General features: G+C 44.3%; 1 protein-coding gene across 1 annotated transcript; it reads right to left on the reverse strand.

The window, feature by feature from the left end:
* Nucleotides 1-7788: 7788 nt before the first annotated feature.
* On the reverse strand, nt 7789-21203 carry Mrps31 (mitochondrial ribosomal protein S31). Its single transcript, XM_050137645.1, has 7 exons — nt 20987-21203; nt 18587-18859; nt 16141-16299; nt 14925-15065; nt 12039-12112; nt 9477-9620; nt 7789-8090 (listed from the first exon to the last, which is right to left on the reverse strand). The coding sequence occupies exons 1-7, from the start codon at nt 21109-21111 to the stop codon at nt 7861-7863; spliced, it is 1146 nt and encodes a 381-aa protein (XP_049993602.1). The 5' UTR covers nt 21112-21203; the 3' UTR covers nt 7789-7860.
* Between the last annotated feature and the right edge of the window lie 1011 nt (nt 21204-22214).

Consider the following 22214-nt stretch of genomic DNA (forward strand, 5'->3'; position numbering starts at 1 on the left):
AGTGAGTTCCACACTCAACTGCGCGGCCTCGGTGAGTTCCTCACTTGACTATGCGCCCTCTAAACTTCAGGTTGTTTCCTTGGGTTTCTCACCTCAAAGCTATCAAGGGAAAACATCTTAACCTTAAGTCACATTTAGAGCTCTGTTAGCCGTGATGCACACGGAAACCTGTGAAGGCATCTCTCAACACCAAGATTAAAAGAACTTGAGCTAATTTAGCTTCTGGGACTCAATTGTTTCTCTTAATCATTAACCTACGCCACAGTCTGTGCGGCTTCCCAAGAGAAACTAGCCATGGGACATTCCCTTGTTCTCATTTTCTAGCTCTGAAGCCCCTGCTTTTTCAGGGGTGAGGGCAACACCATATCTTGCCTTTGCCTTCGTTAGTTTTCCCACTAAACTAACCACTCTCATAATCCCTTTCTATATTTATTAAAGGCCCTCAATCATTAAAATCCTACTTAAACTAGCACTATTATTGTATAAAATCATTGCTTCAGTTAAACAGTACAGCTTAGGAGGAAATCATCATAATAATCCACAAGTAAAAATACCCAGTAGAACAGGTAATTTCCATGAGGTAATCGCCCTACATTAAAGGATCTCCCCTTGCCCATTCACACCAAGCCAGATACCAGAGAAAACTGTCGATAGCAAACAGCGTGTAAAGACTCAGCTACAGTAGCAAGAGATATTCTGAGGTGGAAGCCCTCGGGCCTTGCCTGCCTGAAATTCACCCATCAGTGCCTTGACTCCTGGTGGGCTGCTCTCCCAAAGTCAATTGCCACTTGCTACTCTGACACTGCCGTTGGTAATCTAATCTTTTTTTAAATTTATTTATTATGTATATAGTGTTCTGGAAACCAGATCTCATTATAGATGGGTGTGTGTCATCATGTGGTTGCTGGGAATTGAACTCAGGACCTCCGGAACAGCAGTCAGTTCTCCTAACCTCTGAGCCATCTCTCCAGCCCCCGGCAATCTAATCTCTTTAAAAAAAACCATCATCCTATGTGTTTGCCACAGGGAGCAACAAACACAGCTCTGAAATGAAATAAGGAACCTTTTTGTCCTAATCAATCCTTTCCAGGCATCTCACGAGGAATGAAATCGTTTTTCTCTTACGTGCTTGGAACAACACAGGGAGTTATAGTCAGATGTTGTCAATCTGTGCTCATGTGTCGTTTTCAATATTTTGTGTGTGTGTGTGTGTGTGTGTGTGTCCACGTCTTACACATACATTCATTTTTCCAATTTAGGAGTGTGAATGGATTATGAAGGGTGAATAAAGAACTTGGTAAAAACCAAACTATGTAGTCAACTCATCTGGTAGGACTTAATTATATTGGGAGTCCAAAGTGTAGTAAGACTGATGAGGCTGACTTTTTTAAAGGTCAGTTAATTTTACATAGACTGCATGTATAGTACGGAAGCTGATTAAATCTGTTGAATTATTATCAGCAATGTCAAACCACATTATTGACTTGGTTATGGGCTGAATCAATGTTTAATTTGTAAAAGCGAGCTTCAAGCAGCATTTCTTGGAAAACTCATTCCCAAAGAGATGTGTACCTTCATCACAACTGATGGAGGAAGGTCATTGGTTAATTAAATAAAGAAACTGCTTGCCCTGATAGGTTAAAACATAGGTGGGAGGAGTAAACAGAACAGGATGCTGGGAGGAAGAGGAAGTGAGCTCAGACTCGACAGCTCTGCTCTCTGGAGCAGAGGCCATGCTTCGCTCTCCCGGGCAGGTGCAATGAACTCCGACCCAGGATGGATGTAGGCTAGAATCTTCCCGGTAAGCGCACCTTGGGGTGCTTACACACATTATTAGAAATGGGCTAGTCCAGGTGCGAGAGTTAGCCGAGAAGAGGCAGTGTTTAAAAGAATACAGTGTCCGTGTAATTATTGTGGGGCATAAGCTAGCAGGTGGCCGGGGTGCTGGGGACGCAGCCCCACCGCTATTATTACAACACACAACCCACTGAGTCACAGTTTTTCTTTTTCTTCGATTTTATTTTTAAAATGAAGCTATACATTTCCCCCTTTCCCTGTCCTCCTGACCACTCCCCGTGGCCTCTCCAACTTACTCCCTCTCCAATTCATAACCTCTCTTTCTGTTACTGTTACTTATATAAATGTGTGTGTGCACACACACGCACACACATATACACATACATACATACATATTCTCACATACATATACATGCATACACACATCATGGGTCCCATTTAGTGTTGCTCGTACATATATGATTTCAGGGCTGACCACTTTTGATATTGGACAGTCAATTTGGGGGACCATCCGCATAGGATTATGTGGAAATCTGATTCTCCTGATCTTGGCACTCCTCAGCTGTTCCTTGTCTAGAGGTGAGGCCACCTGAGATGGACCCCTTCCACATTATCGTGTCTATTGGTATTGTCCTTGTTCGTGTCTCAGTAAGACAGACATATGATCGGAGTATCGTGGGTATAGCTTCCCTGTCATCTCTAAGACACGCTCTGTCTTGGTAGGTGTATATGCAGCTTTTCAAACGCATTTTTCCTATCCTTGCAATCGATGGTTATATATGTGAATGCTCACACCCATGTATGTCCTACCTCTCCCATAGGTGATTGTAGACGTGCAATTTCACATACAAGTGTAATATCCTATCCCTGACATAGTTAGGTGTATACGTGCAAGTTCACTTACATGTATTTCCTACACCAGTCCTTGCTAGGTGTGTAAGTGCAGACTGGCACACTTGAGTTTCCAGGCTATGTCTTAGGTAGGTGGGTAGGTACCGGTTTACACACACAGTTCCTAGCCCTATCTTAAGTGGGTACAGATGTCTAGACTCGTGCATCCACGTGTTGTGATGGCCAGTATTGCACACGTACATTATGAAGGTTAGTGTCCCTAGTAGTAGCCCTGCTACTGCTGCTAGTAGTCAGCCTGGCTCCATCTGGAATCAGCTAACACCCAGCGGCCTTGGGCCATGTGAAGAATTTTCTTGACGGATCACTTGAGGTGAGAAACTCACGGGAAAATCTGGATTATTTTAGGTCAAAGACCCACCTGAAATCTAGGCCACGCCTTCTGGTAGCAGCCTACATGAAAGGATGCAAAGGAGAAAGCTTTCCTCTTGCTTGCTTGCTTGTCCTTGCTGTCATTGTCAAGTCCATCTGTCCTGCTACTGTGGCTTCCGTGTATCTAGCACTGGGAACTACTTCTCTGGGACTCCAATGGGGACTGAAAACCAGCTGAGACGTCCAGTCTTGTGGACTAAACAGCTGCAGGATCCTTGACCTTGTCCATCAGGAGATGTTATTGTTGGACTATTGTGACCCACAGCCTGTCAGTCACCCGAATAAATTCCAACTCTGGCAGTGCTGGGACAATGGAGTCATGCAAATTTAGGTGCTGGTGCTCCCATGGTGTGCTACCGGGACATGGCGGAAGTGAGAACAGACATGCCCAATTCACCACACAGTAGCTCCAGAACATGGCACATGTATGAACAGGCATATTGACGTTGCTCAATGGCAGTGCTTAGTAACGACAGGTATACAATCAGGTATGTTCATTCCACCATGAGATGGCCCTGGGACACAGCTGGAGTACAAACAGATGAGCCCCATATTGTCACTCGGTGGTACTGGACATAGAAGAGTTTAGGTCACCACACGGTGGCTCTCGGACACAGCAGATTTGTGAACTGGTGTGGCCAGGTCACCACTTGGAGGTCCAGAGACATGACAAGCATGCGTACAGACAAGCCCAGCATGTGCCATTGCCCAGCCATGGAAAACATGCAAACAGGCAAGCCCAGGCTGCCATATGGTGGTGTTGGGGCCTGTTGGCAAGTGTGCAAACAGGTGCCCAGGGCAGGAGGTGGTGGCGCTGTAACATGGCAGGCATGCCAGCAGGTGTGAACAGATGTTACCAGGCAAAGAAAGCAAAAAGAAAGCAAAAAATAAAGCTGGTACGAGTTGGTGCTGGGACAGGCTCTCAGGCGAACAGGCAATCCTGCCCCACCGTGTGGCAAATCTGGGACATGGCAGGCGTGCAAAGAGGCGGGGCAATACCTGCTCCGGGATGTGATAGGCTTGCAAAAAGGACTGGTTAGGCTGCCACCTGGCAGCCCGGGGGCAGTGTGAAGGAGGGCTAACAGGCATGCCCAGGCCACCAGGTAACCACGCTGTGTATTTACACATGTACCCTGCTACTACTACGTCACACCTGCTGTGTTCCAGAATGCCTGTTTCCTCATGTGCTATGCCCCCACTTCCCACAACCCAGTGTGGTGGTCTGGGCTCACCTCTTCCCACGTGAGCCCTAGCCCAGTGTGCACTAGCCTAGTCACATGTCAGCTGTGTGCCAGCACCACCGTGTGGCAGCAGGGGCTCGCTGGTTCACACCCACGCTGCGTCCCTGGTAACTCAGGTTCGTCAACCCTGAAAACGCACATACAAGTAACATTAGATGGTCTCAACAGGTTATGTTTAGTAATACATATGCATGAGCATATATGTATATGTATATATATGCATACATTACTAATCAGTGAATAAAGAAGCCATGGATTTGCATGAGAGCAGAGTGGGGCATATGGGAAAGTTGGGAAGGTTGGGAGGGAGGGAAAGGGGGAAATATTGTTAGTAAATTGTAATCCCAGCTGAGTGGTGGTGACACATACTTTTAATCTCAGCACTTGGGAAATGGGTCTCTGAGTTCAAGGCCAGCCTGGTCTATAGAAAGAGTTCTGGGACGGTCAGGGATACACAGAAAAGCCCTGTCTTAAACAACAAAACAAACAAACGTGAGTGTGTGTGTGTTATTATATGTATAAAAATCTCAAAAATAAACACCAACAAAATGGACTTCTCTTTCTAGCGTTACCAGAGAATCAAGAGGTGGGGTCCATCTCCAATGTGTCTGAGGCTACCGCAGCAGCATGAGGAACCTATGGAATGTCACCTACTCTCCTGGAACTCCTTACCCATGCTCGGTGAGTAAGCCTAATACACTCCTTGGTTTACCAAGCTGGACTTGAGTAGAACCCTACTTTCCTCTGTTATTGGTGTCCTCTAAGGGTTGAACCGATGTTTGTTCTCACCTCCCCGGGACACCCAACCCATCCTCCTGTTTTACCATTACTAGAATAAACCTCTAGTAGTTTGACAGAATAAAGGACTAGGAGCTTGACAGATCCCTGACAGATAGACCAATAGGGAAAGAGGCCATTGATAGATAAGGAATATACCAAACTTGCAGCTTTTCCCTCACCCTCCTGACCTGAGACATCAGTGACACCCCCCCCCCGCCCCCTTTCTGGATGACCAGTCCAGACTACTCAGACATGGTCAAGGCTGATCCTGAACGTGTTTACCCAAGGCTATGGGTGTTAGATCAGAATTGATGGAGGGGTCACGGGAATGAAAGAGAGCAGAGGCCAGGCTCTCCAGAAGCAGAAGTGTTCCTGAACCAAAAGGCATTGGTGTCACCAAAGAAGTGGAGACTGCACATGTGGCATAGGGTTTGGGGGTCCTATAGGGTGGGAAAAAGAACTTTGGGGATGGGAGATTCCACCTTCAGGTCGGTCACCCTGAGGTCTCAAGTGGTAGATCCGCCAGCAGAGCTGGGATGGTGATCACCTTATCAACGACTCCCAGGACCCTGCCAGTCCACAGGTGTTATCAGTCAAGCCAAGACTTTCCTGTCTGGAGTTTCTCAGCCCACCTGAGGCCTGGAGAACACTAACCCTCCACTCCAGACCCTGAGGACAGATTTTATAAAAAACGGGGGTGGGGTGATGACTTCATTCGTTGGTAACTTCCTGCTAGACTCTGTCCCCAGGATCTAAGGGGGCATGGGTCAGGTTCAGGTGGGAGGAGACTTTGAGCCTGTCAGTAGTGCATCGTTTAACTGCCCGTCTTGAGCTCTTGGAGAAGCATTGTGAGAGCAATTAATTACACAGGGGGCTGTATTGATTTAGAGGAGACCACAGATTGGGGGCCCACTTGGGGACCCGGCTAGGACACCCATTGTCTTAATGGGGAACTAATGATGGCAATGGTTTGATCTTGGTAAAACATTTAAAAGACAAAGAAAGCTGGGTGTGGTGACACAGGCCTTTAATCCCAACACGGCCTAGGGAGGCAGAGGCAGGGGATCTCTGTGAGGTCAAGTGAGCCTGGTCTGTAAAACAAGTTCCCAGGACAGCCAGGGATACAGAGAGAAACCTTGTCTTGGAAAAAAAATAAAAATAAAAATGAAGATGAGGGAGTGGGGCCAGAGTGGAAGGGAGTCACAAGCCCACCAAAGAGAGGAGGCTTGTCCATGACTTGTCTTTGGTCTCTCTGTCTTGAACCATGTAGCATTTGCTAGTGCAGAAGCACCATTGTTCCAGGGGGTAATTTTATGTAGACAATTTGACACAGTCTACAGTCATCTAGGAGGGAACTTCAATTGAGAAAATGCCTCCATAAGAACAGCTGTAGGCAAGCCCATGTGCGCATTTTCTTAGTGATTGATGGGGGACAGGGGGGGCAACCCATTCTGGGTGGTACCACACCTGGACTGTTGGTCATAAATTCTATTACAGGCTGAGCAAGCCAATATGCGGCACCCCTCCATAGTCTCTGCATCAGCTCCTGCCTCCTAGTTCCTGTCTTGACTTCCTTCAATGATGAACAGTGATGTGGAAGTGTAAGCCAAATAAGCCTTTTCCTCGCCTACTTGCTTTGGTCCTGGTTCATCACAGCAATCAAAAACCTAAGACAAGTTGATGTTGGGAGTGGGTGTCGCTGTGGCAGACCTGACCCTGTTGTTTTGGGGATTGTGGAAGGACTTTGGAATTTTGGGCTAGAGAAGCCACTGAGTGTTTGAGCTGTTCTGTAGGAGCTGGGAGGTAGGATGTTGAGAGCAATGCAAACAACTGAGGGCTGACTTGTAACATTACAGAGGGAAGCAGACATTCTACCAGGCCTTTTGAGTTAAGAGTCTGTGGTTCTGGTTAGTTGGGGCTGAAGAATCCATTTGATTAACACAATACCGGAACCACTAATGTGAACCTTTGCTTTCCTGGGATAACGGATGCTGGTCACTGTCTACTTCCTGCCTTCTACTGTGTTGATCCTACATCACGTAGGAGGCATGGATCCTTACAAGTGGGGATGTATTCGCCTGTAGCCAGGATTATTTAGACTCAGCAAGTCATGAAAAGGAAGAGGAGGACCTGAAGGTGAAAGGGGAACATGTTGGGAGGGTCCAGAAGCAGTGGCAGAGGGGGCGGGGTTAGATCAGAACACATTGCATGTATGTACAAAATCGTCAAATAATAAATTAAAAATCTCAGTTAAAACGAAGGAAGTGGCTTGGCTGGAGGGTCCCGAGTCACTGGGACTATGGTCTCACAAGGGACCGTGGGGCTTCACTTCCAGCTTGTTGTGAGGTGTGATGGCTTCTTCCCACTGGTGCTTTTGCGTTTGTGATGAAGCCTTACCCAAGCTTGTATTATGCTGTATTAGTTCTAACATTAGCCTGAGTCGGATACTTTGTTGTGGTAAAGGGTCTAATTACACAGGATTTCGATGCTGTCAGCTTTACGGCTGACCATCATATACCTCAAAGAAGCAGTCAGTCACCTACTGAAAACCCTAGGAGACTGTCTTCGGTGTATTACTAATTCTCAGATATTCTTCTGTACCTCACTGTTGCTATACAAAACGCATTTCAGGTTAAAAGTCATTTCACATCTATATTAGTCAAATCAGATACAATAATCAACACAGAAAAACTTTAATAAAATTTTTATTTAGCTATAATACACATCTTCAAAAGTTTAAATAAAAATTTTCTTCATGATGTCAAGCGAACGCTATGTTATTTTCCTTGAGAATGTCCCTCTTTTCATTGAAGTACTTTTTAAACCACTCTATGTGCTCCACTTTCTGTTTAACGCTCAGATACGGGTTTTTCGAAAGGCCATTTGTCACCAGCTCCATGAAGTTGCGAATTGGTCCTTGCTTGGGGAAACCCTCCAGGTACTTATCCAAAAATATATGTTCATGGAATTCTGAGCCATCATCATCAAAACCTGGGAAATAAAATTGAAAGTAACATGTTGTGAGTGTAAAGCCCGCATCATAAAATAACACTAATGATGCATCAGAGTTAGTTAGAAGCACAAATTGTGACATTAGACCTAGTTTAACCACCAACTTAAACGTGACTGTGAGCACCAGTTTCTCCAGACACAGCACGAGCACTAGGAGGACGCCCTCCTAGGGATGCTGCAGACACAGAATGAGGACTAGGAGGACGCCCTCCTAGGGATGCTGCAGACACAGAATGAGCACTAGGAGGACGCCCTCCTAGGATGCTGCAGACACAGAATGAGGACTAGGAGGACGCCCTCCTAGGGATGCTGCAGAGACTAAATAGAAGCAGCTGAGATACAGTGGCTCTCCCACCTATAGAAGAAACAGCTCTTGCTCACGCATATTGCTAACATCTGAGAAACTATGATGAAAGTTATACAGTGTGTAAGTATTTCAATGTAAAATAAGACAGACTCATAGATTTTCAAGTAGTCCAAAAGAAGAAAACACAAATGATAAGTTCAAAAATGTAAATAACTAAAGGCGCAGGGTTATATTCCAGGAATTCAGCAAACTCTCATTTTTGTTTTACTTTTCAGACAGGCTCTCACCTCACCCAGCCTGGTCCTGACACTCCTGCCTCCACACCCCAAACACTAGAGTGCGGCTGTGGTAGGCTGTGGAGCACCACCCCTGGATCAACAATTGCTTTAAATGTAAACGGTCCAAATACCTGCCAAGCCATAAAAATAAGATTGGGGACTGACTGGGGAGATGGCTTTCCGCCCAAGTCTGATGACTCGAGTTGATCCTCAGAACCCACGTGAGAAAGCCAGATGCAATAGGACACACCTCTGCACTCCCCGTGTAGCCCCTACTAGAAATGGGAGGCAAGACAGGAGAATCGCGGGAATCCTCTGGGTCGGCAGGCAGGACCAGCAGTAAGCAAGACAGAATCTGTCTCAGAACATGGTGAAGGGGAAAACTGACTTCCAAGGTTGTCCTCAAACAGCTGTATCGAGTCCTAAAGCTGAGGATGACCTTGAACTTCTGATTCTCCAGTCCCAACCTCCTGTAAGCGGGTCTAAACCTGTGGGCTACCACGCCTCAGGTGCACTAGGCAAGCACTCCACTGCTCAAGTACACCCATGATTCCCATGATACATTCTGACATATAATTTTACTCCTTTATTGTCATTATCAAATATCTAGAATTAAATAAAATTCCAACCATCTGTAAACAACAATTTAAAACAACTTTGCTAGGCTTCTTCTCAGACACCAGTGCTCTAAGATCCACATGCACCTAGCTGCACGCTAAGATGGAGCCCTCCGGAACAAGCTCTGGCTGAGAACTGTCAGGAGTCTGAAGTAACACTGACCTGCTTCGTTGTTAATTGGGAACTCCCACAGCTTCCCCTCTTTCGTCCACTGGATCATCTCCTCAAACCCATTCCCCACAGGCTGTTCGTTGACTGTGGCCAGCTGCTTAGCAAATTCTATCTCCCAGAGAGAAGGGGGCGCAGCTGTATGATTGAAAAAAACAGGAAAATATAAATGTCTTTTTTATTTTTGTTATTAATTTTTATTATTCTCTCATATATCACATCCTACAGGAGGGCCTGTCAAGAAAAAGGAAAAAATACTAATAAATTCTGAGCATTCCGCCTATGAAAAATGTTTTTAAACACATTTAATTTAATCTCGACAATCAGCCCCAGGAGTAAGAGATGGCGGCTGTGCTCACCACCTTCTACGCTTTAATCATTTATTTCCTTCTGAAACTTAAATCATCTTTCAAGAATAAGCCACACTCTCACCAGCCATTGCCAATGGTGATATAAAACGGTAGAAGCACTTTGGCAAAACAATTTGAGTTAATTAAAAAGTTAAAAACCAGACTATAAGCTACCAGGAACTCTCCAGCTACCACCCCCCACAGTGTGGAGACTGTTCTCCACTTCACAGTACGCCTTCATTTGATCACCCCAAAATCCTACGGTTGCGTGCCAAGAACTGCCACCACCTCCTGGCCTCTCCACCTTTGGAAGTGTGCTGCTAGCCGGGGACTACCACTTCTTCTTGCCTTGCCAACCCTCTGGGTCTCACCTTATCCCAGACTGGTCCTGCCTCAGTTAGGGTTCCACTGCCTTGAGAAAACTCTATGACCAAAAGCAACTTGGGAGGAAAGGGTTTATCCCATCTTACAGATTGTAATCTAACACCCAAGGAAGTCAGGGCAGGAACTGGCAGAAGAACACTGCTTACTGGCTTGCTCCTCATGGCTTACTTGGTCTACCTTTTTATATGCCATAGGACCACCTGCCCAGGACTGGTATAGTGGACTGGACCCTCCACACCAAACATTAAACAACAACAACAACAAAAACACCCCCACAGCTTGCTCACAGGTCAATCTGGTAGGGGCGTTTCCTCAATTGACATCCCATCTTTGCAAATTATTCTAAATTGTTGTCAAGTTGACAAAAAACTAACCAGGCTAGGTCACTCCAGAGACCCAGGTAGGCTACCCATGTTCCCCATATTAGCTCCCCACATTCTGACAGCCCTAGTCCAAGAAACACACCTCACCATTACCGGCAAACACCACCTGGGGTAAAAGTATTCCAAGCAAAGGAACTTGAAAAAAGCAGGCATAACTATTCTAATACTTGACAAAATAAGATGTGAAACCAAACAAGTCAGAACAGAGAAAGAAAGACATATCAAACTCATCAAAGGAAAAAAATGAACCAGGAGATTAGTACAGTCTTAAATATATACTCACCAAATACAGGAACATCCAATTTCATAAAAGAAACATCATTAGTTAGATCTAGAACCACAGACTGACCCCAACACAGTAAAGGCGTGTGAGTTCAATAGTCTACTCTCACCCAGACTGGTCATCCCGAAAAAGAAAAAAAAAACTAAATGGAGAAACTCTGGAGTTTGATGACATCATATATAAAACGGGCCAACAAGAATATTTCACGCAAATACTAAGGAATATGCATCCTTCTCAGCAGCAATTTCTTCAAATTAGATCGTGTTTTTGTCCTAATATGTATTAGGACACAAAACAAACCTCAAAAATTTCAGAAAATTGAGATCACATCCTGCATTCTGTCTGACCACAATGGGATAAAGCTGTATAATTGCAGAAATTACACAAACAGATGGAAGACTAAACAACATGCTGCTGAATGGTAATTGGGTCAAGGAAGAAATCAAAAACGAAATTAAATAATTCCCATAATTGAAAACATACATACAAAAATTTGGGACATACTGAAGCAATTCCTAAGAGAAATATAGAATCAAGTACCTACATAAAAATTTTTGAGGTCTCAAATTAATAACTTAATGAAGCACCTAAAGGCATTGGAAAAACAATAACAATATCCCAAAAAACAGATGGTAAGAGATAATCAAAATCAGAACTGGTATTAATATTTCAGAAACAAGCAAAGAATTAATGAAATGAAAAGTTAGTTTTTTGAAAAGATTGTCAAGCAGCCAAATTAGCCCAATTGAAAAGTATTCAATTGTGTGTGTGTGTGTATATGCATGCTCTCCTATTCTGGGTAGTGAGCTGCTCAAAATCAGGAACTACAGATTAGTTATCTTCAGGTAAAAGCAGAGTGCTATAACGCAAATGGTGGGTGAATAACACTTTCTAACCAAAAATAGCAGCCAATCCATAGCTCTGGATTATTTATCTGGTAGCACTGATCTCTCAAGATCCCAAAGGATGCAATATTTTAAGGGGGGAAGCATGACCCAAATAAGCAGATCAACACCTATATTCACAGGCAAGACCTAGGTCAACGACAGCAAGAAATAAGAAACCGCGAACACCCAACTGTTACAATCAAAACACCAAGGCCATCTTAGAAAGACAGAATGAGTCTCCACCTGGAGAAGTCTTATTCTTAACAAACCTGCCTCAGGTGCTTCATCAGCAAACGCGTTCACGTCAAAAATGGAAAGTCTTTTCCCCTTGAATAAACCTTTCCTAAGACAGAAACATTTGGGAAAAAAAATCTTAGTAAGATATATTTATAAAATGTCAACAAAAATGCTTAAGGAAAAGATTACATGAAACAATCTATGTAGTAATTAAAGACAATCACATTGACCCCCATTGACATTGTAGCTAAATCACCATAATTTTAGGACTCATAAATGAAAAAAAAACATATGCACTTGGATTTCTGCTTTAAATATAACAAACCAGCTAATATTAATTTTCAAAATACTCAATTGAAAGTTCTAGAAAACTTGGTGTTACGTAAATCAATAAAAATCTGCAAAAATAGAAACCAGTAAAGTAAACATTTGTCCTTGAGACAGAAAGCAGTGAAAGGTTTAGCTACAAATTATAGTGGTAGAAGAAGGCACAGATAAAACATGCTATTTTATAAAGCAATCAATCTGTAATTTAAAAGTAATTCTTAACTTTCTTTACATAGCCATTTTTACAAACTACTGAAATTAATGTCAGAGAGTTAATATGCAACTTCTGATATACCCAATTAATTATGATGTTTGTCAACTTGGCACAACCTACAGTCACCAGGAAGAAATCTCAATGAGGCATTGCCTACATCAGGCTGGGCAGGACCTCTCAGTGAGGGATCGCCTTAGTTGATGGGGTGGCATCAAGCCCAAGAAAATCCTGGGCTTTGTAAGTACAGAGAACACACGTGTCTCCATGCTCTTGACTGTGGACATGACAGGATCATGGCTTCCGGTCCCTGCTTTGACTTCCCAGCCCCCAGGGCTGTAGGCAAGAACCTCAGGGCATTCGATCACATCACAGAAAGGAAACCAGGACAGACTGCTTTATCAACAGTTCACTCTTTCAACAGAAAGAAACACTTTTTTTTTTTTCAATTTACTTATTTACTTGAATAAAACTAAAAACCAGTTCATAAACTACTGGAATAGTTTTAAATATAACTTTGAAATTTCTTTTCTCAATCAAATTCCTCTACTAAAAAAAGTGAAGCCAGGCGGTGGTTGCACACTCCTTTAATCCCAGCACTTGAGAGGCAGAGGCAGGCGGATCCCTTGAGTTTGAGTCCAGCCTGATCTACAAAGTGAGTTCCAGGACAGTCTCCAAAGTTACAGAGAAACCCTGTCTTGAAAAACAAAAACAAACAAAAGAGTGGGAAAAGTTGCAAATTAAAAGAAACAAAAGAGACCTCATCCATTAGGTGGCCTTGTAGCTGTAAACACTGGCCTTCCTGGAGTTCCGCTGCCAGCAATCCTAGCACTTGGAAGGCAGACGCAGGAGGATGGAATTCCAAGCCACCCTGGCCATCTGGCTTACATAGTAAGACCCTGACCTTAAAATCAATGACAACGAAACATGCCTTTCTGTCCAGAAGTGCCCCCGAGGCCTCAGGTTCTTTTCCCTACTAAACATTATCATTGCAGAGCTGAGAGTAGATGTGGTTAATGACCTGGTGATCTCACCCTAACTCCCCAGAATGATTATCCCAGATTCTCCCCGCCTCCTTAGGGAAGACGTCTCATGTGCTCTATGGCTGCTGACCTCTGTGCTACCTCAGTCAGAGACCACACTAGGTTCTAGGCCTTTCAGCTATGGGACCCACACCCATGGTCATATGTAATTTGGACAAGAGTTTCTAGGTTGTCACACCTTCAGCTTCACTGTGCGCCTGGAACTGGACTGATTGTTGCCTGGAAACCTTTCCCCAAACTGTTCCGTTTTATGAGAGGGCCAGGCAAATATCATAACAGGTCCTAATAACTCAGCTAAGAACTAGGCCTCAGTTCCTGCCTTTTGAAACAGAACAAGACAGTCTCTGAGGAAGACATGAATCACAGCGCCCCGACAGTGAGGACAAGGGGAACTGCGTCCTCAGCCTGGGCCAAACCCCCCATTACCTTATAACCAAATAAGGACAAAGCCTGGGACTTGTCCAGACTTTCCCAAGAATGTAAAAGCTATAGCCTTAGCCAACCCGTTAGCCCTAACCAATAGAAACGTACTAATACGATTCCACTTGGTAAGCCAGTTCTAGACAGAATGAGCACACTGCGGTTAGAACTCCTTTAGTTGTATGAAAAAGCCTGCGAGCCTTTCTTGGGGGTGGCCATTCGCCACCTTTGCCTTGGTGTTGGATGCCGACCCCAGCATGCTAGGACTTCTATTCTCGAGAAGATAAACCCTCACTACATGGCCTGTGGCCAAACCTGTGGCCTATTTTTTTTTGTTGTTTTTTTAATATTTATTTATTATGTATACAATATTCTGTCTGTGTGTATGCCTACAGGCCAGAAGAGGGCACCAGACCTCATTACAGATGGTTGTGAGCCACCATGTGGTTGCTGGGAATTGAACTCAGGACCTTTGGAAGAGCAGGCAATGCTCTTAACCTCTGAGCCATCTCTCCAGCCCTGTGGCCTATTTTTTTAATTGATAATTTTTTTCAGTGGATGATTGATGTGGGAGGGCCCAGCTCACTGGGCAAGTGGTCCTGAGTTGTAGAGTACAGCAAACAGAAAGAGGCAGTATGACCATGCCAGGAAGCAGTGCTCTTCCACGGCCTCTGCTTCAGTTCCTGCTGCTAGGCTTCTGCCTTGAGTTCTCTGATTCTGCCACCTGGACCTGGAAGATGAAATAAACCCTTTCCTTCCCAGGTTGGTCATGGTGCTTGATCACAGCAATAGAAACCCTAACTAGGCATCCACGATGACCTTGGGTCTATCAGTGATAATGTGCAGCATAAATTAAGACGACAATTGGAGTAGAAATCTACACAAACAAAATCCAGTAGACTACAGAGCTCCAATACCTGGTTTTTACATCAGTGAGCCTCGCCTGGTCAAGAGAGTTGTCCATTTCTTCATCAAACTGAATCTGGTGCTGTGGTCTGGTATTAACTCTTACAGAAGTGGATCTGGCAATTTTCATATCCGATATTATGTGACGGAAACTGAAATGAAAAGGTCCAGTGCATTAGGAGTCTTAGCTGCATCGGAGCAGCACACTTTTCTCAAGAGGAGACATACCATTTCATTCTTACTTCACTCTTATGCCCCGATGAGTGTGAAGATTTATGAGTAAAAAAGTCACACACTTATACTCACATGACACAGACATTAAGATACATGTCTCCAATTTTTAAAATATACTCTTATTAAGAAATTTTTATTTGAGGGGCTGGAGAGATGGCTCAGAGGTTAAGAGCACTGAGTGCTCCTCCAGAGGTCCTGAGTTCAATTCCCAGCACCCACATGGCGGCTCACAACCATCTGTAATGAGATCTGTAATGCCAGCTCTTCTGGCATGCAGGCAGACATGCAGGCAGAACACTATACATAATAAATCAATCAAAGAAAGAAAGAAAGAGAGAGAGACAGACAGACAGACAGACAGACCAGGATTCTTTGGTCCCAGGACCCACATGGCAACACCTTCAACTCCAGTTCTGGGGACCAACACCCTCTTCTGATTCCACAGGTTCCTGCACGCACACAGCGCAGATACACACACTTAGACACACACACACAGAACAGTTTTTAAAACAGAATATATTGAAAAGCTGAGCTCAAACATAAGGAAATGGGGAGGGACTGTGTCTGACATCACAGTGTGAGCAAAACCAATAGAATGTTTAATTTCTCAGAAAACCTATCTTATTTGTTTGTAAGTTCCTAAAAGAATAGCTTAGCCACTCAATTAAATACAACAAACAGCAGCTGGAGAGGTGGCTCAGAAGCTGGAAGTCCTTGCTCTTACGAAGCAAATGTTCTAAGTTTTATTGTTATGTGGGGTGGGCATGTGTGTAGGCAGAGCACAACACAGTACATATGCAGAGGTCGACAGACAGTTGGTGGCGTGAGTGCTCTCCCTCAGACGTGAGGGCTTGGAGACAGAAGGCCACCAGGCATGGCAGTAGGCACTTTTACCTACTGAGTCACCTCGCTGGCCCATGAGGTGGATTTTGTATGTAAGACAGATGTGTACCATGCACTGGGCACTGGGAGACATGACATCTGACCACTGACCTAATCTTGCGCTTCTCTCTGGCCTTCTGAGCCCTCGACTCCTCCTCGTGTTGCTGAAGCTGCTTGAGCAGGTCCGACTTGGTTGTATGCTTGTCGAAAGGTAGAGAATCTGCAACAGCAGACGCGGCTGCCACCAGCTCAGGACTCAGGAACTCACTTCTAAATGGAAAATGAAATGAGGAAGGAAAAAACAGAGTAAGTTAGGACATCACTCTTTAATCAAAAGTAAACCAGAGTAAGTTAGTGCATCACTAGTTTAACCAAAAGTAAAGTGGGGAAGAAAACTCACGAAAAAAAGTATTCAATTTCCACAAAAGCAAGAATTCTCAAATATTCAACATGGTTTTCTAGGTGGCTTTGTTGTTTGTTTGTCTGTGTTGAGACTGGATCTCACTAAGCTGGTCTGTAACTCACAATTGCCTACCTCAGCCACAGAACTACGATATTCTTACGTATACCTGTTATACACACCACATATGTACTGCTTCAGTGCTGGGAACACAGAAACTCTGAAACAGGATACTCTAAGTTAATAAATACTTGAGGCCACACACCACGGGCAGCCGTGCATGGTGGTTCACGCCTGCAATTCCTGCACTCAGAAGCTACAGCAAGAGGATCACAAGTTCAGGGCTAACCCAGGCTATGTAAGGAGATCCTGTCTTGGGAAAAAAGGGGGAATTGAGGGCTATGGAGATGATTCAGTCAGCGAGGCGCTTGCCATGCAACCCTGAGAATCTGAGTTCGATCCCCAGAACGTGTGAAAAAGCTGGGTGCGGACCAGTGAGGTCACTTACTATTTGGGAAAGCATTTGCCCCGCAAGCTTAACAGCATGATTCTCAGGTAAAGACTTTTTTCTTTCTTTTTCTCTGTTTCTTTCCCTTTGTCTCTAAAGCAGTTTCTGTGGGTTTAAAAATAAAGCAGACCCACATACATCAATGTGAGCTGACGGCAGTCATTCAACCTAACTCCAATGCCAGGTCATTAAAAAAATACATCTTCTCCTACATTCTCTTGACACTCATCCCTGGTACCCAGGCACCAGCCTGTGAAAACACCAGAGCAACCTAACAGCTCATGTGGCTGCTTCTGCTAGTAGCCCAGCTAAGGGCTCAGCTGGTAGCGAGGGAGCAAACTTCAGGTGATCTCAGAGATTCTCATAGCCTCCAGCTGAGGCCTCAGACATCATCTTCTCTGTGAGTATAAAAACGGTCATTTTATGAGAGTGTGTTTGGAGCAATCTATAATGCAGCCAATGTAGCCATATTAGTGAGCTTTGATTATGACCAGAACGGAGGAAGGGAGGGAGGGAAGGCCGGTCACGTGTGGAGTAATTGTTACACTGCAATCGTGAGGCAAATACTATGACTATCTCAAATTTGCAGACACTGGATTCTAAGAGAAAGATGGGAGGGATCTGGTCGGGCCCAGGCCTGTAATCTCAACTCCTCAGGAAGCTGAGACAGGAGGACCACAAGAGCATGCTGTGTTTGGGGACAAAGTGAGTCCAGGGCTAGCCTGTACAACTTAGTGAAACTCTCTCTCAAAATAAAAAGTAAGAACGTGGTTGGGGATACCATCTGATGCCTGGATGGTTAAATAAAATTATTATAAAAAACTTTTCTTCAAACTCAGAACAAATGTATTCCATTCACTGATCTTGTCCACAGCCTCTTCTTGGACAAAGTCAGATGGTTTCAAGATTTTTTTTTATATCTACCACATAACTGCTGCATAGAGCAATATTCCCAAGATATCTTTATATCTACCACATCACTGCTGCATAGAGCAATATTCCCAAGACAGCTTTATATCTACCACATCACTGCTGCACAGAGCAATATTCCCAAGACATCTTTATATCTACCACATCACTGGTGCACAGACCACCATTTCTAATCTCAGTTCCTTTAGAGCAGTGCTGTGGTTAAGTACGGCGCCTGCGCCTGTCCTTCAGGAAGCAAAGACTAGAGTCCAGGAGAACAAAGTAATCCTGTGGTATGCATGGTCTAACCTGAGTGCTGGGAATACAGATGTGTGCCCTGCCAAAATGTAGTCCAGAATGAGTACTTAGATGTATATGTCTATTTTATTATTATTATTATTATTGTTGTTGTTGTTTTTCTGAGATAAAGTCTGTGTAACTCAGGCTGGCCTCAAATTCACAATACTCTGTTTCTTGCTCCCAAGCGCTGGGATTATAGCCAAGTGCCACCACCATACCTGGCTACAAATATCTGCTTGTCCCTTAAATACACACACATGCGCACGTGCGCGCACACACACACACACACACACACCCCTGAAATAACTATTAGAGACCCTCTACTGCTTCGTTATTTCAATGTCTCGAGTACTATAATTTAATAGCTTGTTTACTATAAGAAAAGGCTTATTGGGACACCACAGATTGGTCTCCAAGAGCATTGATTTGAAACTATTTACCTCTCCCCTGGAGGATCTTCTGGAGCTCTGGGATGCCTGCCAACTGTAGCCTCCAAAATGGTAGAAGGTTTCCTGCCACGAGGGTTTACTGTGCTCCGTTCGACTTTCATGTCCTTAATAATGTCTAGCAGGTCTTTTTTTGAAGTCTCCTCTCCTTTGTCTTGCTTCTTTGCTGCCTCCTGGGAAATTTCACCAGCTGGAACAGACTGGCTATCCTTCTTGCTATAGATCAAGCTGCCAGTGCCAAAATGTCTTTGGTTATTATTTTCTGTCCTGGAATGACATTAAAGAATAATAGAGGGGGCTGGAGAGATGGCTCAGTGGTTAAGAGCATTGCCTGCTCTTCCAAAGGTCCTGAGTTCAATTCCCAGCAACCACATGGTGGCTCACAACCATCTGTAATGAAGTCTGGTGCCCTCTTTTGGCCTGTAGGTGTACATGCAGACAGAATATTGTATACATAATAAATAAATAAACAAACAAACAAACAAACATTTAAAAAAAAGAATAATAGAAAAATACAATGCCAAAATATTAAAGTAGTAACTGAAAAGAACCTGCTTTACACTGAAAAGAATTTCAATTTGAGCCCTTTCCGTTTTCTTTTGCTTTCCATTATTATAAACAACCGTAATGGAAGCGATTTATCATGTGTTAGTACAGACCTTGGGCCTCACTTACACAGCAAGACTTGTGTAGAGTTTTCACCCCCACCTCAACTCCAAAGGTCAGCACCAGCCTCCTCTCACAGAGAAGGAAACGGAAAACCACAGTAGTAACTGCACAGGGCGTCTTTATTATTCTCCTGTGGCTAAGATAAAATACCATGCCTAAAAGTCACTAATGGGAAAAGGAGCTTTTTTGGTCTTATGATTCCAGAGAACAGTCCATTCGTTGAGACGCCAATCACCTAGCTCTCCTAAACTCCAAAACTAAGTAATTTGCTTATAAAAACGCCTGAGACTACTTCACCAGTCACTTGAGAATTAGTTACAGTTACAAAGGTAGTTTTGCCATGACCAATACATAGCATCAATATGGTACAATTTGTTAGGAAAACCCTCTGATAATTATTGTTATCTTGCATCTGAAAGTTAATGTTGAAGGTACAGACAAGTGGAAATCAGGTTACCACATTGCTTCTTTCCAAGAGTGCTCTAGGACTTCAAAACATAACCTGTGTTATAGCAAAATAATTCAAGATCCCTTGCATTACGCGCCTTTAATCCCAGCACTGAGAGAGGCAGAGGCAGGTGAATCTCTGTGAGTTTGAGGCCAGCCTGGTGTACAGACTGGGGTCCAGAACAACCAGAGAGACACAGAGAAACCCTGTCTAGAAAAAGCCAATAAGAATAAATAGATAAAACTATGCTCCGAATCTCTCATCCGAACTTACTTTCTTTGAGAATATCTCATGAGCTTCCCCTAGTTTGCTGGCGGTGTGAGTAATAGATCATTTGTCTAGCAAGCAGGAAACCCTGAATGTGATCTCTGGCACCAAATCAAAGACCCCCACATTGTTCCCTTCAGAGGCTGATTTTACATTCTTCATCCTTCATAATGTAGGCTCCTACAATAAAAGTTAGCTCTGCCAACATTTTAAAAATGATGACATAGTTAAAACTCTTTCTCAAACATCGTTCTCCTTCTGTGGATTCTCTAGGACCGTCAGCTGAAAGAGCTGGTCTCTTTGGCCACTTCGTTACTTCCTCACGTCACATCCCGTTAACTCTACTTTGTGCAGTCTCTTCCTCCGTGGAGCTGTTCCTCTCCTTCTCCATTGTTAGCTTGCTTCAGCGTGATATTAGATAGAACAGGTGTGCCCAGGGAGGATGCCATGAACCGCTTACAACCTCTAGGCGTCCCTATTTGCTCTCCTATAGTTATGTGCTGAGAGAGCGAAGTAATCTGTGCTTACCCAAGCTATTGTTACTGTACTTGAATTACCTCTTTAGTGGAACTAAATAACTGTCCAGAATAGCGGGACGGTCTTATTCAGAGCTCAACACCAGTAACTGACACATCGTAGGCACTTTAAATAATGCAGTAAGGAATACAGTGGGAAGCATTAATGAGGCCATCAAGAGATCTTGGGACGCACAGAATGCAAGAAAACGACCTCTTTTTTGGAGACTGTACAAAGATTTGTAGCAGCAAGCAAGATGAAGGGCAGGCGTGCAGCAGAAAGTACCCAGGACAGGAGACAAGACTGTTTGCCACACCCACCGCGACCCTGGGCAAGCTATCTTGTACATTTCTCTTTGCCTACATTTAAAACAACCGCTTCTAAGCCTACGGTTGCAGTATCAACCCCAGGCGGCTTGAGAAACTAGGACTGCAAATAAAAGAACTGGAGAGCCACGGTAGACCGGCGGGACCAAAAACCCTGGAACGCCTTACCAGACAGTTCCGGACCGAGCCGCGGGTAGCGCACTCACAGTCACCAAGACATCCCAGTTTCCAGGGGACAGAGGGAGGCCCGAGAAGGGGCGAGGACGTATAAACGCCGGGATTCTACGAAGCATCGTGTAAAAATAAACTCAAGCAAGAGCACAACCGGAAGCACACTCAAGCAAGGGCACAAGCGAACTAGTTCATCCCTTCCCCCAAATATGTCCCCCGACATGGTTTCCGCCTGCACGCTTCCTCGCTTTTGGGCTTCCGGCTGGCCACAGAGGTCTGTAATTTTGTTCCGGGATCTTTGACTGCCTCGATCCTCGCTCTCAGGTTCGGCTGTCTGGGCGGAGTCCACGCCAGGGTCAGAGAGAGAGAGTAAATCGGGTGATCAATTAAACAAAAACTGATCGGGGGCCATAAAGAACTGGTCGTACTGCCTGTCCCGCCCTCCCATGAGTGACGGGGCGAGCTCGCCGTGCTCGGCTTTTAAGGAAACTCCTGGTCAAGGTCTGGGCTAGGTGTTTCCAACTTCTTTCTTCTCTTTTCCAATGAATTGAAAATATGGGATCCCACAGAATTTACAAAATAAGCAAGTTGATTTTGTTTGGAGTCAAATGATAGTGCAAATTAAAGAGCGATATGCTTGGGCTGGGGAGATGGCTCAGAGGATAAGCGCATTGGCTGCTCTTCCAGAGGCCCTAACTTCAATTCCCAGCACCCATATGGTTTTCTTGTGTCTCGTATTTATTGATTGTCACACAAAGTATTTCCTCATACCAAGATCTTTAATCTAATTTATATGTCTTACTAAAAAAGCATCACAGGGCCTCATGAGACATAATTAGTCCCTTATTTTATGTCATTTACAATACACGATAATACAAGAACCTCAGGTGTGCCTGAGGAATCTTGTGACCAAAGTCTTGGGGTGATGATTACAATGCTCCTTCAGTAAAATAATTCTGCAAATCACAGATCAGAAAACAATCACTGTTTTCCATAAGGATTCTTCAAGGTCAAATTACTTCTAGAAAACAGCTGTTTGTTCTAATGCTTACCCCAGTGACTGCTAAATCCCTACAACATGACTGCACCTTGGGAAGGACTGGTTGATGTGCACATTGTTGGTCTCTATTTAAACTTTGGCCTTACTTCAGGACCCCAATGGTGGACTTGAGAGGTTTGCTGGATCTCTGGCCTCCCTTCCCAATGCGAGCACATTAAATACATC

The sequence above is a fragment of the Alexandromys fortis genome, unplaced genomic scaffold (genome assembly GCF_014885135.2).
Source record: "Alexandromys fortis isolate MF-2015 unplaced genomic scaffold, M_Fortis_MF-2015_v1.1 scaffold_3, whole genome shotgun sequence".
In the NCBI taxonomy this organism is placed as follows: Eukaryota; Metazoa; Chordata; class Mammalia; order Rodentia; family Cricetidae; genus Alexandromys; species Alexandromys fortis.